This window comes from Xyrauchen texanus, chromosome 2 (genome assembly GCF_025860055.1).
Source record: "Xyrauchen texanus isolate HMW12.3.18 chromosome 2, RBS_HiC_50CHRs, whole genome shotgun sequence".
Taxonomy (NCBI): Eukaryota; Metazoa; Chordata; class Actinopteri; order Cypriniformes; family Catostomidae; genus Xyrauchen; species Xyrauchen texanus.
In genome coordinates this window covers 2,410,387-2,426,183 of record NC_068277.1, presented here as the reverse complement: position 1 = coordinate 2,426,183, position 15,797 = coordinate 2,410,387, and the positions used below count along the sequence as shown (strand labels likewise).

The window sequence follows — 15,797 nt, the reverse complement described above, 5'->3', positions numbered from 1 at the left end:
TGGTTGTCTGTTGCCTGAAGGAGGTCTGGAGAGAGCTCCTGTGTCCTGCCGAAGGGTTGAACATTGTCATTAAAGTGGAACAATTTGCCATGAGAGGAAAGTGACATCACGACAATGCTGACTAGTCCCATAATCGATTTTATTCCTATTATAAAGCATATATAGGCAAAATAGTGTAGCACTACATTTGAAAAAACATTTAAGAAGAAATTATTGAGTAAGGAACTTTATGTATGGCAAAAATGTATATCCGCCTACATGTACGTTTAGCAGCGATTCTAGTGTTTCTTCCTGACTGCATTGGCACAACTGATGCCACCTTGTGAACCCACTAATTATAATAATTCCACACATGTGTGCGGTTGGATAGATCAGGTGGTACACATACAGCGCTCAAACATTTAGCAGATGATTTGTTTTTATTAATTTTTTTTTATTATCAACAAAGTTTGTACAAACACTTGTGTATACATCATTGACATACAACATAGATATAACAAAGACTTTCACACTAGGGGGCTATTGCTAATTTATATGAAGATATTAAAGCAGTTACAAATTTTCAATGTTTTAATTGCTTTTTGCTTCATAGAAAATCGGAGTGAATCAATATAAAGCTCAATTTCTTTCTTGAATGAAGTAAAATAAGGTTTTTTTACAGGAGAATTTACATTTATGAACATAAAATTTTGCCATTAAAAGAATAAAATTAATTATATAAATCTGACAATGCTTGATTCTACTGTTCTCCCAAATACCAAATAAAATATGTTTCCAAAACAACATAAATTGGTCATCAATGTTTCTTGTGATAAAATCACAGACATTTTGCCAAAATAAATTAACCACAGTTTCCACACAATATCTTCTGTAAAACCATTCCAATATGAGTAAATATAAGGCAAAGACACATCATTTCTTTGAAATAACTCTCTTATAGATCTGTTCTTCAGGTTAAGGGAAACACAGATATTACCTACATAAGTACTTACTATAGTAGGTGGGAACAATTGTTGAGTATTAATTCTTTTTTGATGTTTGAACAGCATACAGATTTCAGGAGAAATTGCTCCAAAAACTTTTGCATATTCCCCTGGTGTTACAGGAATCTTATAATGCGCCAAAAACTCATTGTAAGTGAAAAGAAAACCCTTTGAATTAAATAACTGATCCACCAATATGATGCCATTATCAAACCAATGTTTCAAAAACAACGATTTGCGCTTATATAATATATCCCTATTGTTCCATATATAATACTTATGTGGTGAACAATTATGCTTGAAAATCAATGACCATGATTAAAAGGCCTGGCGATGAAATTCCGAAAGTTTCACTGGTACTTTATAGAAGAAAATGTGTATTACCAAAGTTAGAAAGAATATGGGAGGGTATAAAGTACCAAATTGAGTAAGGATTTCTGACAATCTGACGAAGCCAATTAACTTTAAATGTATTATTTAACATTTCAAAATCCAAAACATTTAGGCCACCATTTTCATATGAATTAGTTATAACTGTTTTCTTTATGTAATGTATTTTGTTTTTCCAGATAAAGTCAAACAGTATTTTATCTATTTCTTTGCATATTTTGTTATTACGATGCAAAGCCATTGCTGCATAAGTCAGTCTAGAAATTCCCTCTGCCTTTGTAAGTAAAACTCTGCCCCTTAAAGAAAGATCTCTCGTAAGCCAGTGATTTAATTTCTTTTTAGTTTTTTCAACATTAGGATTAAAATTTAATAAACACCTTCTGTGCTGATCTTTAGTAATATTCCCAAATACTGAACCTCAGATTTTAAGGGAATACCATTATAAGATGCTTCAGAACATTCCTTGATGGCCATAAGCTCACATTTAGCCAAATTTAAGTAAACACCAGATGCCCTTGAAAATTCACAGATTAATTCAGTAGCCACTGAGATCTGGTCTTCGTTTTGAATGAAGAGCGTAGTGTCATCTGCTAATTGGGTTATTTTGATCTCTCTGTCAAAGATAGTGATGCCTTTACATTTAGCAGATGATGACATTTGCCCATCACATGTCTGTTAGAAATAAAGAGTCTTCTAAACGATAGCAGTGCCGTTTCTCTCCGTCTTTTATTGAGTCGTGAATGAACCAGTACAACGTAATGAAACCAACGTTGGGGAGAAAAGTATGCATCTCCCCTTCTCCTGGATAACATTCAAATATATAGGACAATACTGAAGGGAGTTCACATCTCTAAACCAATAGAAATAGACATTACCTCATAGATAACAAATCCATATGTTGGTCTCCTTCGAAACCCTGAGAGCCTAAATCCTATATGAAAAAGCCACTCTCTACTAGGGCCTGACGGACCATGCCATAGACATTCATATAAAGTACACAAACACACAGAAAGAAAGAAATAAGGAGAGGAGGGGGCTCTTACACTCCAAGTTAATATGAAATAGATGATTCATAATGTATTTGGAATGGAATGTCCCAACACAGCATTTTCTATCTTGGACAGAGCTGAGATATACCTATTTCTGACAATGTCCAATGACGTAGATTTGGCTTGAACATTGGGGGTTACTGCTAACTGTGCCAGATGTGACGCGGACCCTGCACCCATGCGGGACAGTAACGCTCGAGGCCATCGCGTGCCCGTCGTGCTGGAGCTCCAACAAAACTTCCACAAAGCGTCACAGAGACGCAGGTTCGAATCCCGCTCTGGAGTTTAAACGTTTATATGATTTTATCAGTTGAAAAATCATTATGTGATTTAAATCTTGTGAAGTTTCGTGCCTGATGATACACACTAAAGAAATATTTGTACAGTTATTATTGTTTGTGTCACTATTAAAACGATTGTTACAAATAATGATACATGAACTGGAATAAATGGTGTAACAATTCTTCTGATGTGTCATTAATGTCGGAAAATTTTATTTTTGTATCAGTACTATTGAATTGATGTATGATAGCAATGGTGTAACAATACTTTTGGTATATTAATAATAATACTGGAAAATGTTATTTTGAATCTGTACTATAAATATGTGATTTTATGTTTTAAAATGTCTTGTCTAAGAGCAAACATGTGATTGTTGTTTTATTGTAAAAATATACAGGAAGTGCAAATATATCTCAATAATAATAAGGTGAGGACAAATACTTTCAAACCTGTTTGAATTAAAAAAACATATATGATATACTGTATATAATTACAGCAGTTTGTAAACAATATACACAATATATAATTATGTATTACTTAGATAATCAAACGCATGAAATAAATGTTACATTACAACAACAATAATATAAAACTGTGTAAATGAGTAATCACCAACATTAAAATGCTTGATTTGCAACTAAGTATATTGTAAATATAAGTGCAAATATCAAAATAATAATAACGTGAGCACAAATGCTTACAAACCTGTTTATTTATTTTTTTACACTTTTTTCCGAGAGTCAATAACACTCATTAAACATGTTATATATTTACAACAATGCAATTTGTTAACATAAAGCCAAAATAATATATTATTTACATGATTAGGCATTATTTAGATAATACGCGCGCCTCATTGGTCAATTCTTCGAAGAATCCAATTAACGGGCCGTGATTGGTCAATTCCAGCAACCAGGTAGTGACAAGCGTCTGATTGGTTCATTCTTCGAATATTCTTGGTAGCGATGCGTGCCGTGATTGGACCATTTCTGGATATCGCTACCATAAATGAGCTCTACTGACAGGTTGCTTTAGCGCTCGAGCCTCAGGAACATCATCCCATCTGCTCGTTTTCTCCATTCCAGTTTGGTGTCAGTCCCAGTTTCTGCTGGATCTGAGAACCACAACAGTCTGTTATAATGTTGTGTTACATACAATACAAAACAAGGCTATAAAAACAGAAGGCTGCTTGCTTTAGCAATTTAGCCATTGAAACAGAAAATGTTCTGAACAAGTTTCACTGTATCAATAATATTCCAAATAGAAATAAATAAAAACTGCGACTCCGGTGGGACTCGAACCCACAACCTTTGAATCACATCGCTAGACATGCCTAGAAGTCCAATGCGCTATCCATTGCGCCACGGAGCCACCTGTTGATGGTAGGGAGTATTACACGCTCTTCTATCAGACGTTACAACGTGATGTCCATTTTTGTTTGTACCTTATGCAAATTAATATCAGTGCGATGCAGTAATTGGCTGAGGCAGACACGACATACGGAAGTGAAGTGAACACGAAACGGATCTAGTAGTACAGTAACACCTCAAACATGATAAAGGTTTACATTTATTTAAATGTTTAGATGAGGTACACTTAGAGAACGCATCAACCACCTCTAATGGAGACGAATTATTGATAAAAAGCGTATCTAATAACAACTTCCCGTTTTGTTGATATTATATTTATTTTGGGAACTTCACCCAACTGGTCAGATTTTCTTAAGGTACAGTACGTTTTACTTTTATTTTTTAATTTTAAATATTTGTTGCCTTTGTTGTTTTTGAAACTTCAACCTGAGGACTTTCTGCGTTTTTGCCAGTGTTGCTCGGTTGTGTAATGAAGTATCATGTATTGTCAAACCCAGTGTTCAGAGGTTTAAAACAAACAAATTAAAGTGTTACGATTGTAACTTATATTTAATAATAAAGCACTTAACTGAAACGTCTACGTGATCTTTGCATGTGATAGCATGAGCGGCCAGCAGGTGTCGCTGTTACTGCAGGAGTGTCTCAGGCGGGCAGTGAGCGGACCGACCGGAACTGCAGAGGCTCTTCCGCCGCTCAGCGGTAATAACACAGTCGGGCCAGCAGAGGGCGCTACACGCGCGCTGTGTTTTATATTTAATAACAATGTGTACAAATACTTTTGTGGCAACTGTATCTGCATAATTAATTATTATATTATAAGTGGTTTATTTCTGTCGTGACCATCCAGCCAATTTTTCTTGTTTGTGCTTGAAAAAATAAAGATACAAGTTAGCAAATCCAATGTAAACACAGGCGTGCTGTGATCTACATCCCAATTAAAGGGCTGAACATTGACTTATTTTTTATTATTTTGGACCTTTCCAGATGAACTGAGCTCACTGTTACAGGAAGCTGCCGACATGAAGTGGCCATTCGTGGAGGAGAAATGGCAGTACAAACAGTCTGTGACATCTGAGGATAAAATAAACTCATCCGATCTCATTAAAAAACATCTGCCGCAGTTGCTGGTAATAATCACACTGACAGACAGACAGATCAATAGACAGACAGACAGATCAATAGATAGATAGACAGATAGACAGGCAGACAGACAGACAGATAGATAGACAGACAGACAGATCGATAGATAGATATATAGACAGACAGACAGACAGATAGATAGACAGACAGACAGACAGATCAATAGACAGACAGACAGATCAATAGATAGATAGACAGACAGATAGACAGGCAGACAGACAGATAGATAGACAGACAGACAGATCGATATATAGACAGACAGACAGACAGATCAATAGATAGATAGACAGACAGACAGACAGATCAATAGATAGATAGACAGACAGATAGACAGACAGACAGATCGATATATAGACAGACAGATCAATAGACAGACAGACAGATCAATAGATAGATAGACAGACAGATAGACAGACAGACAGATAGATAGACAGACAGACAGATCGATATATAGACAGACAGACAGACAGACAGATCAATAGATAGATAGACAGACAGACAGACAGATAGACGGATAGACAGACAGATACTTGTGTCAGTTCTTAAGTGTGTTTGTGATTGGCAGATATTTCTCAGAGAAAGCATCACAGCTGATGAACCGAAGTGGGCTGTCGCAGTTGTCTTTCTGCTCGATCGTCTTCTGTATTGGATGGACAGCTCTCATGTCCTACTGAAGATTGCTAAAACGTTGCACAAACGTTATCCAGAGATCCCCATCGCCCCTCAGGTCATCATTAGACAAGCCCGTGTATATCTGAACAGTGGTGAGGTCATCATTATGTGCTGTTCAGAGGTCATACTGGGGAAAAATGCTTTTCTTAATCAGCATTTTTGTCTTGTTTTCCAGTTAAAATATCGATTAAATACTTTAAAATGTATACAACATTTACATTTATGCATTTGTCAGACGCTTTTATCCAAAGTGACTTACAGTGCACTTATTACAGGGACAATCCCCCCGGAGCAACCTGGAGTTAAGTGTCTTACTCAAGGACACAATGGTGGTGACTGTGGGGATCGAACCAGCAACCTTCTGAGTACCAATGTATTATACAGAGCACTTATTACAGGGACAATCCCCCCGGAGCAACCTTGAGTTAAGTGTCTTACTCAAGGACACAGTGGTGGTGACTGTGGGGATCAAACCAGCAACCTTCTGATTACCAGTTCTGTGCTTTAGCCCACTACGCCACCACCACTCAGAGTAAATGTATCTTGCTTTAAGAACATTTAGATATTTTGACTGGAAAACAAAACTAACATGTGGACTGGATACATAAATATACTGATTTCAAGAGCTCATAAAGCTTTTTTTTAATCATGTAGGTAAACTACAGAAAGCAGAGTACATCCTCAGCAGTCTGATCAATAATAATGGATCAACAGGTAATATTGGCACCCGCTGCTATAAGCCACTATTGCAGGTGTGACTGTATTGTGCTTATATCGGTTACTGCTTTGCACGTTTTGATTCAGGCGCTTGGACGTATCAGAAGGCCAGTGATCAGACATTAGTGCAAGCCGTCAGTCTTCAAGTGCGCGGACAAGTGCTGCAGAAGTTAGGTGAGGCCTTATACTGAATGTAAATTCAATTGGTATTCCTTACTGTAACTGTACTGTATAATGTGGGTTTTTTATTTGTGTTGTAGGTTTGTGGCTTGAGGCCGCTGAACTCATGTGGGCGTCCTTAATTGGCTTTTACGCTCTTCCTCAACCTGATAAAAAGGTCTGGACTCTGGAACTGTTTATCTAATGACCTGATCAGGGTTTACCGATTTGAATGTTGCCCAATAGTTTGGCCAGAGCTGTAGTGTTAATATCGGTCACTGACTGAGAATATAAAGTCGTTTTTCTTGTTTTCAGGGCATTGGGACATCCCTCGGGCTGCTGGCCAACATACTGATATCCATGAACGACAGCGACTTTGCTGCACTTCAGAAAAAGCCTCACATTGACTTTGTAAGACAGTCCAAACTGTCCCAAATGGGTCAATTCATGTTTTTAGAGTTAATGCACGTTTTAAGGCATCACTAAATGTTTTCACTCTTTCAGAGTTTGCTAGGAGAACGTCGTCATCGTCTGCTGTCTGCAGCGCGGGCTGCAAAAATGGCGGTTGTGTACAGTCAGTATGGATCTCTGTACGTTCTGACCAATGTGGTGAGTGGTCTCGAAATCTCAGAGTATTGAGAGCCAAAACTGTGGATTTCAAGTCTATATTTTAGATTTCTAAAACAAAGAATTTCAGTGCTCCCATAATTTAGCTTTACTTTTAATGTGCTACATGTTTAAAGTATTTATAACAATCTATAAAGGAAAACAACACACGGCAAGTTTAATCGATGGTATATGCTTCTGCTGAAGCCATCAGCTTGCGTTATTTCAACATCATTTGTAAAACCGTCTTCTTTTGGCTTCTATGTTAGACGGTTGAAAGGCGAGAATAATTCGGTTCCAGGTTTTTGGGCTTTTTCTAGTGTAAAAACCACACCACAGCTTTTCATCATGTTTTATGTCTTTAAAAAAGCCAAATATATCGGATATTTCTCCCCATTTATGAGTAACTATAGAAACAGGGCTACGCTTTCCCCAACAAGTGGACGGGGGCCTACTTGCCGACGAGCTGTAGACATCCCCTTTAAAGCACTGCAAAAACATGCAGACGGACATCTTTGATCGATGCATTCCAACTCTTGATGTTTTTCAGCATTTCGGGCCATGCATTTTGGACGGGAGTGTCAAGTTAAAAATGAATAATGCAATGTGAATGCTTCTAAGTAGTGTGTCCGATTGGGGTCAGATAAACCTAAAATCTGCCTAACTACACAGGGCTTCCTGAAGACCGAATAGTCGACTAGTCGAAATTTGAAATTTGATCCCTTGCCCTGAAAATGTGCTTTAGTATAATACTGAATCAGTTTTTCCCACCGCTGGAGTCACGAGTTTGTGCTGAGTGACCCCAGTCAGGTCTCCTTAGCAACCAAATTGGCCTGGTTGCTAGGGAGGGTAGAGTCACATAGGGTAACCTCCTCGTGGTGCGTGGATGCTGCGGAGAATAGCGTGAAGCCTCCATATGTGCTACGTCTCCGTGGTAACACGCTCAACAAGTCACGTGATAAGATGCGCGGATTGACGGTCTCAGACGTGGAGGCAACTGAGATTCGTCCTCCGCCACCTGGATTGAAGCGAGTTACTACGCCACCACGAGGACTTTGTGAATTGGGCATTACAAATTGGAGAGAAAAGGAGGAGAGAAAAATAAATACTGAATCTGTTTTTCAATGTTAAGGGCATCACGCGCCAGACACGTCTGCATTTTAAAATGAGAAACAATTGTTACTGTGTGCGATACCTGTGCCTCGTCCTACTTGGACACGACACTTCTAGTCCGGTGTGCGACTGGCTTCAGTTTAGTGGTCTGCTTATGCAGGTATTAACACTAGCTGGGTTTCCATTCACATAAATTTATGCAAATATTGGTATAACACCACTGCCGTAGAATTGGGGGGAGATAGGGGCACATAACCCCAATCACCCCCCCCCCCCCACCCCATGCATCTGCCCTTGTTTAGATTTTTATCAACGCTAAAAATAGTTTAGGATGAGATACCTTGCAATTGCGTGGCTGTGAGTCTGTCATATTGAGACAAAAATCTGAAGTCCCCCCTCCGTTGTACAAGTTGGTATCACCCAACTAGACGGCGGTGTCATGTTGTCCCTTTTACATTACTCAGCGCTGGCCAGGATGCATGAACTCACAGTCGTTTATTATTACTGGATGAGGATTTTTAAAAAAGCTTTTATAGATAATGTTGAGGCACATTTTCATTCACAGATACAAATCCTTGCAATTATCAGTCTTTATTAAAAATAACAATCCAGTGTAAAATGTCTCCAAATGGATATAATGCGTTCTTAGATTTAAATGCAGATGCATTGAGGATTCGGTGTTCAGAGAGTCAAGCGCCCCCTGCAGGAATAAAACACACATGACAGTCAGTGGCTGACAACGTGCAATTTCGATGCAAAATTTTCACATTAATTTAGAAAACATGAAATACATCACGAGTCATATGTGGTGTCAGTGAAGATGTTACAGGCGTCCATAGAAACTATCAGTTTTTTTTCATAGTGAGGAAAGCAGCATTTCAGATAAGGGTACATTTATTTCTGAAATATTAACCCTAATGCTTTTTCTGAATGTTTGTTCTGATACACTGTTCTGATACAGTGTATAAATATTAAAGAGTATGCATTGAATAAAGTTGATTTATCTGTGAATTAATTTAAACTGTTATTATGCACTGTGTAATGTTTTGTAATGAATCATTACAACCCCTACACCCCCCAAAACCATTTCGAATCAAACCCGCTGGACCCACATTTGGTCCCCCTCAGTGTTCAAACCAAATCTACGTCAGTGGATATCACATAAAGAACGCTGAATGAAAAAACCTAGATTGCATTAAAAAATAACATGGATGCTCGGAATCATGACTTCTAATTATGTCTCAAGTATGATATTTCCTAATATATCCTTTCTAGGTTGCCCAGGGTACTTGTTTACTGTCCTACAGTTTCTCCAAAAAATGCCCCGTGGACGACCAGCAAACTTACCTCGCCTTGGCTAAGGAGGCCTTTGAGATTGGCTTGCTAACAAAGACAACAGGAGATGTTGTCACAAGCAAACTGGAGTTACACACTTTTCTTAAAGCTGCTTACTGTTTAGCCACAACTCACAGATGGATGGCCGGTCTATCCCAAAAGATCAACATGGCAATGCAAACCTGTCGGGAAGCCATGACTATATTTTTAGACTACTGTACGGGAGAGCATTCCACATTGTGTACCGAGATCATGGCAAAGATACAAAAGATTAAGTTGTTGCTAAATGTGCAAAGCTTCCGTAATTCAGATCCGTGCTCTTTTATTCCCGACAGCTTCCGCTCTGTTGAGCTTGTGCCCATTCTGTTCACTCCCAGCGATTTTGCGAAGGTTTTGGACGGTTTTAGAATACACCACACATCGGTGTGCGAGGCGTTGGAGAACGATGATTTGAGTGATCCAAAAGGTGCTTCAAGCTCAACTCATGTACACTGTATAACAGCATTTCAGACAAACACTGAAGTCCTCACAACGGAGTGCGATACTGAGAACTTGGCACACCCAGGACATGTGCAAAAGGCACTTGGGGGTCGAGTGGACCCTTCTAGACCAGCTCAAGAGGATAGTGATGGATGCAGCGAAGGAGGTTGGAAAAGAGAGTCCAGTGGATCGTTTTCCTCCAGGCTGAATCCATCTAGTAGTGGATGTTTTTTTCTAGTTGATCCAAATGGTTGTACTGAGACACAAAGTTCTGTCGATGAACAAAGCAGCCTTGGATCTTTCGAGGCAGTTCCCAACTACAGCAATGGAAGTCATGGGAGCAATCAAAGTAGCAATGGTTCTTCCAAACCCAACACGTCTACACACAACAAGACAGTATTCCAAGAACTTTGCACAACAGAAGACAGTGAGGACATTTCACCAGTCAGCAATATACCGGATGCTTCAGGTACAAGTACCCAACAAAGAGACAAGAAAAATCTAGATGCAAGAACTTCCTCAAGTAGCTTGGACTCTTCGTGGGAGAAGATAGCAGTACAAACTCAAAGTGCCATTGAAACAATGGAGGACATACTAGACTCCTCTTACTTTACCAACCAAACCACTTCCAATTCTGTAACCAATCCAGATGCAAAAGTCAAGAGCACTAAAGATGGGAGCACTTCCTCCTACTCCCTGATTGATAGCTTTGGATCGCACTCCTCTTGGCAAAAGCTGTCAATGAGCCCTGTTACAAATCAGCCTGCCAATGAGTTCCCACTTCATGCCTCAGGTTCGATGTTTTCTTCAAACAAGCTTCTCAAATCACAAGGTAATTTAAAACCTGCTATTCAGACCATGGGATCGACTTTATCATCCACTGAGAGCGATGCATTTGAAGAATTGGGTTTCGAGCATCTATCAGTACAGCAAAGTTCAGGCGTACTCTCCTCTACAAAAGACAATGCAGAGTCATGCAATGAATGCTTCAAGAACTGCATCAGTGGAAGTGACGTTCTGACAGAACATGACTACAAATCTCTGTTTGCTGGAGTTTGTCATAGTTGTTTAGTCAAGAGATTGCCGAACAAATCAGTAAAACCCCTAGAACCTCAAGAGTTGAGCAAGGCCTACAGTAAGTGTTCTGAGATATTTCATCAAATGGTTGACTTAAATGGTTGTAATAGAAGCACATTTGCTTCTCTAATCTGGCAGATGGCATTGTCTTGAAATTCTCAAAGGCCACAGATGTGTGGATGGGCTATGAAACCAGTGTTTACATCGGAAAATGCACTGGTGACAAAGGCAAACAGAGACAAGCCATGGAAGTGCAGCACCTCCATCAGGAACAACTGCTCAGCAGGTAAAACTCAAGAGTTCTACCAATTAACATTCATAAGTATAAAAACAATTGGCATATCAGAGACTGCAATATGTTTCTAAATCAGTTTTACACTCTTTCAATTGTCAGCTATGTAGGAAAGGAGTACCTGAATGAAAAAGGACTCCATGCCCACCTCAACGACGTGGAGAGACAGATGACTGCACAGTATTACGTTACCGAGTTTAATAAACGCCTCTATGATAATAACGTCACCACGCAGATCTTTTTCATCCCCTCTGAAGTGATGCTGGTAAGAGCCAATTCTTCAATATGTAAATACAGACTAAAATATTAGGAAACCTGTATATTTTAACCAAGCCCAAATGCATAGTTCAGTGGTATTGAAATGCATTGAGGCATACCTTAGGTATGTTTCAAGGACACCTATTTCTTCTATTAAGCAAACCCTTAACCATTGCGAATGGGTTATTAACTAATAATGTTGGCGGAATTGATAAAAATGAGAAAACTTTAGTTTGAAAAAAAACAACTTGTCAAGTTCTTAAAAATGTAATCTTTGTGTTCATGTGTTTTTTTGTTGTTTTTTTGTTTTCCCCAATCTGGAACGCCCAATTCCCAATACGCTCTAAGTCCTCGTGGTGGCGTAGTGACTCACCTCAATCCGGGTGGCGGAGGATGAATCTCAGTTTTTCTCCGCGTCTGAGACGTCAATCCGCGCATCTTATCACGTGACTTGTTGACTTCATGTCTCTGAGGCTTACATTTATGCATTTGGCAGACGCTTTTATCCAAAGTGACTTACAGTGCACTTATTACAGGGACAATCCCCCCGGAGCAACCTGGAGTTAAGTGTCTTACTCAAGGACACAATGGTGGTGGCTGTTGGGATCGAACCAGCAACCTTCTGATTACCAGTTACGTGCTTTAGCCCACTATGCCACCACCACTCCACCACTCCAGGCAGAGTCATGCAATGAATGCTTCAAGAACTGCATCAAGGGAAGTGAAGTCCTGACAGAACGTGACTACAAATCTCTGTTTGCTGGAGTTTGTCATACTTGTTTAGTCAAGAGATTGCCGAACAAATCAGTAAAACCCCTAGAACCTCAAGAGTTGAGCAAGGCCTATGTACAACTCACCACACGCCCCACCGAGAGCGAGAACCACATTATAGTGACCACGAGGAAGTTGCCCCATGTGACTCTACCCTCCCTAGCAACCGTGCCAATTTGGTTGCTAAGGAGACCTGGTTGGAGTCATTCAGCACGCCCTGGATTCAAACTCACGACTCCAGGTGTGATAGTCAGCGGCAATACTCGCCGAGATACCTAGAACCCCGTTCATGTTGGTTTTTAATACATTTCGGAAAAAATATTTATAGCATTTTCTACAAAAATACATTAAAATTTTCTACAAAATGTCAAATGGTGTAACTTTCACAAGTTTTCTTAGGGTTACTCCAGGGCGGCTGTGGCTCAGTTGGTAGAGCGGGTCGGCCACTAATCACTAATCCCGGCCCACACGACTCCACATGCTGAAGTGTCCTTGGGCAAGTGTCCCAAGTTGCTCCCAATGGCAGGCTAGCACCTTGCATGGCCGCTCTGCCGTCATTGGTGTGTGAGTGTGTGTGACTGAGTCACAGTGTAAAGCGTTTTCAAAACCGCTAAGGTTAAAAAAGCGCTATATAAGCTATTTGGCCTGAACCTTTTTGGCTTTTTCGTCAAAATGTTAATAATATTTTAAAACAAAATAGTTTTGCATTTATTTACATACTTTGTTGAAGGTTCTGGAGAAGGATCGTATCGTAACATGTTTGTCTGCAGAACCGTACATGTCTGGGGAGTTTTTAAAGATCACAAACAACACAAAAGAAACATATGTGAAGCACCAGGCAACAAAGTACGGCATCGCCTTTGGTCATTTCACATACGAGTTCTCCAATCATGAGGAAGTTGTGGTGGATCTCCAAGGTGAGTGATCGGAGACTCTAACTGCTCCTACAACAAAACCTTTTGGACTCAAAGTCCCCCCAAGACAATGTTTGAAGGCTCTCACAATAATTACTACACTATTAACGTTTCATTTTCACATTGTTTTCTTCCTTTGAATCAGGCTGGGTGACAGCCAATGGGAAAGGTCTGACCTATCTGACTGACCCTCAGATTCACTCGCTCCGAAAACCAAGATCTAGTAACTTTCAACAGATGGGAATCAACTACTTCCTGAAATATCAGCACGGAGATGAGTGTAACGAGATCTGTCGAGCTGCTGGACTCAAGAGAATTACTACAGAGAGATAACCATGAAATTATAGTCTATAATTCAGTAAACAATATTTACGCAGCTCTCTGGAATACTTGATTGTGATTGGTCAATGGCAGCATGCTGTAAACTGTATTATAAATGATTCCTACATGTTGTGCTAGTTTCATGTCTCTCGGATCTCTCCATACTACAAATACAATCATTCAAATCTATGTTTCATGTACATTAATCATTATTTTTTTTATTTATTGATAAATAGACAATTTATCAAAAGTCTACATTGAACCAATCAGGGATTCAAAATCCAATTTGGACCTAGAAATCTTTGGATTTTGAACATTTAAAAACAAAGAAACATGAAATAAATTGAAATTAAATAGCAGTGTATTAAATAAAAAAAGCAAAAAAGGTTAAGTCATGCACTAAATAGGGAGCAAGGGAGCATCCTATAGCTCTCAGACAGCACACTGGAGGTTAAGTCATGCACTAAATAGGGAGCAAGGGAGCATCCTATAGCTCTCTATAACTGTTCTGAGACCAGTGCAGACAGACAGCACACTGGAGGTTAAGTCATGCACTAAATAGGGAGCAAGGGAGCATCCTATAGCTCTCTATAACTGTTCTGAGACCAGTGCAGACAGACAGCACACTGGAGGTTAAGTCATGCACTAAATAGGGAGCAAGGGAGCATCCTATAGCTCTCCTATAACTGTTCTGAGACCAGTGCAGACAGACAGCACACTGGAGGTTAAGTCATGCACTAAATAGGGAGCAAGGGAGCATCCTATATCTCTCCTATAACTGTTCTGAGACCAGTGCAGACAGACAGCACACAGGAGGTTAAGTCATGCACTAAATAGGGAGCAAGGGAGCATCCTATAGCTCTCTATAACTGATCTGAGACCAGTGCAGACAGACAGCACACTGGAGGTTAAGTCATGCACTAAATAGGGAGCAAGGGAGCATCCTATATCTCTCTATAACTGTTCTGAGACCAGTGCAGACAGACAGCACACTGGAGGTTAAGTCATGCACTAAATAGGGAGCAAGGGAGCATCCTATAGCTCTCTATGCAGTTAAGTGTGTTCACTCCTAAAATCTGATCAAAAGTTCAGTTTCAGGCTGCAGATGATGTTTGGATCACTCAATGATCATCAGTTCATAGATTCAACATTTAATGTTTTATTTGAACATGATTGTCAGTGATTGGATGATGCTGGACGTTACTTTCAATCTGAATTAATTATGATAATTTATGATGTCAGAATCATCAACACTCATAATAAACATAATATACAAGACTTTGTATAGATTGGTATTATAACAGTCCCGCTGTGCACTTATGAGGACAGTGATTTGTAGCATGTTTAAGGGGATGGACACAGTCACGCTCGTGTCTCATGAGGTTAAATAATGATGTTCTGTGAGAAATGAGGAAGTTATTGTCAGTTAATGATAATGTGATATTATCTGAACACAAAAACCTTTGGACTCAATCTAATCTTACTTTGTGAAATGTCACAAACCTTAAACATGAAACACAATGAAACTGCAGTTTAAAGATAACAACACTGTAGCTTATTTATTTATCAGTTATGAATTTCTCAATAAGGTGTTTAACAGGGTCATATGTGTCGGTGTCATGTGACTGAAACCAGAACAACAATCACACACACCCACCCACTCACGCGCGCGCACACACACACACGCGCGAGCACATACACGCACATACTCACACACGCGCGCACACACACAGACAGACACGCGCGCGCACACACATATACACACACACGCGCGCGCACACATACACACTCACACGCGCGCGCGCACACACACATATACACACGCGCGCGCACACACACACACACACGCGCGCGCGAGCACACACTCA

General features: G+C 39.7%; 1 protein-coding gene and 1 non-coding gene across 6 annotated transcripts; one reads left to right on the top strand and one right to left on the bottom strand.

Annotated features, from left to right (window-relative positions):
- Nucleotides 1-3,984: 3,984 nt before the first annotated feature.
- On the bottom strand, nt 3,985-4,075 carry trnar-ucu (transfer RNA arginine (anticodon UCU)). Its single transcript is given in 2 exon segments — nt 3,985-4,020; nt 4,039-4,075. It is a non-coding gene; the product is annotated as a tRNA-Arg (tRNA).
- A 107-nt stretch (nt 4,076-4,182) lies between these two features.
- alpk1 (alpha-kinase 1) lies at nt 4,183-15,170 on the top strand. 5 transcript variants are annotated; one of them, XR_007972831.1, is made up of 15 exons: nt 4,184-4,430; nt 4,676-4,773; nt 5,059-5,201; nt 5,780-5,978; nt 6,541-6,600; nt 6,691-6,777; nt 6,864-6,940; nt 7,078-7,173; nt 7,267-7,371; nt 9,757-11,431; nt 11,512-11,659; nt 11,768-11,930; nt 13,425-13,611; nt 13,754-14,561; nt 14,837-15,168. XR_007972831.1 is itself a non-coding variant. In XM_052153006.1 (14 exons), exons 2-14 carry the CDS (start codon nt 4,677-4,679, stop codon nt 13,939-13,941), a joined length of 3,225 nt encoding a protein of 1,074 aa, XP_052008966.1. In that variant the 5' UTR covers nt 4,184-4,430; nt 4,676; the 3' UTR covers nt 13,942-15,170. The 5 variants fall into 5 exon arrangements, 1 of the variants encoding a protein (XP_052008966.1); XR_007972827.1 differs by having other exon boundaries at nt 13,754-14,653; nt 14,928-15,168; XR_007972832.1 differs by having other exon boundaries at nt 14,928-15,167.
- The last annotated feature ends 627 nt before the right edge of the window (nt 15,171-15,797 follow it).

What these genes read in the sequence shown, in the direction of transcription:
- alpk1 (XM_052153006.1), top strand. Translation starts at nt 4,677, where the DNA reads ATGAGCGGCCAGCAGGTGTCGCTGTTACTGCAGGAGTGTCTCAGGCGG. An exon ending in TTCCTCAACCTGATAAAAAG is followed by an intron (nt 6,941 to 7,077) that starts GTCTGGACTCTG and finishes TCTTGTTTTCAG; the next exon opens with GGCATTGGGACATCCCTCGG. An exon ending in CAGGAACAACTGCTCAGCAG is followed by an intron (nt 11,660 to 11,767) that starts GTAAAACTCAAG and finishes TTCAATTGTCAG; the next exon opens with CTATGTAGGAAAGGAGTACC.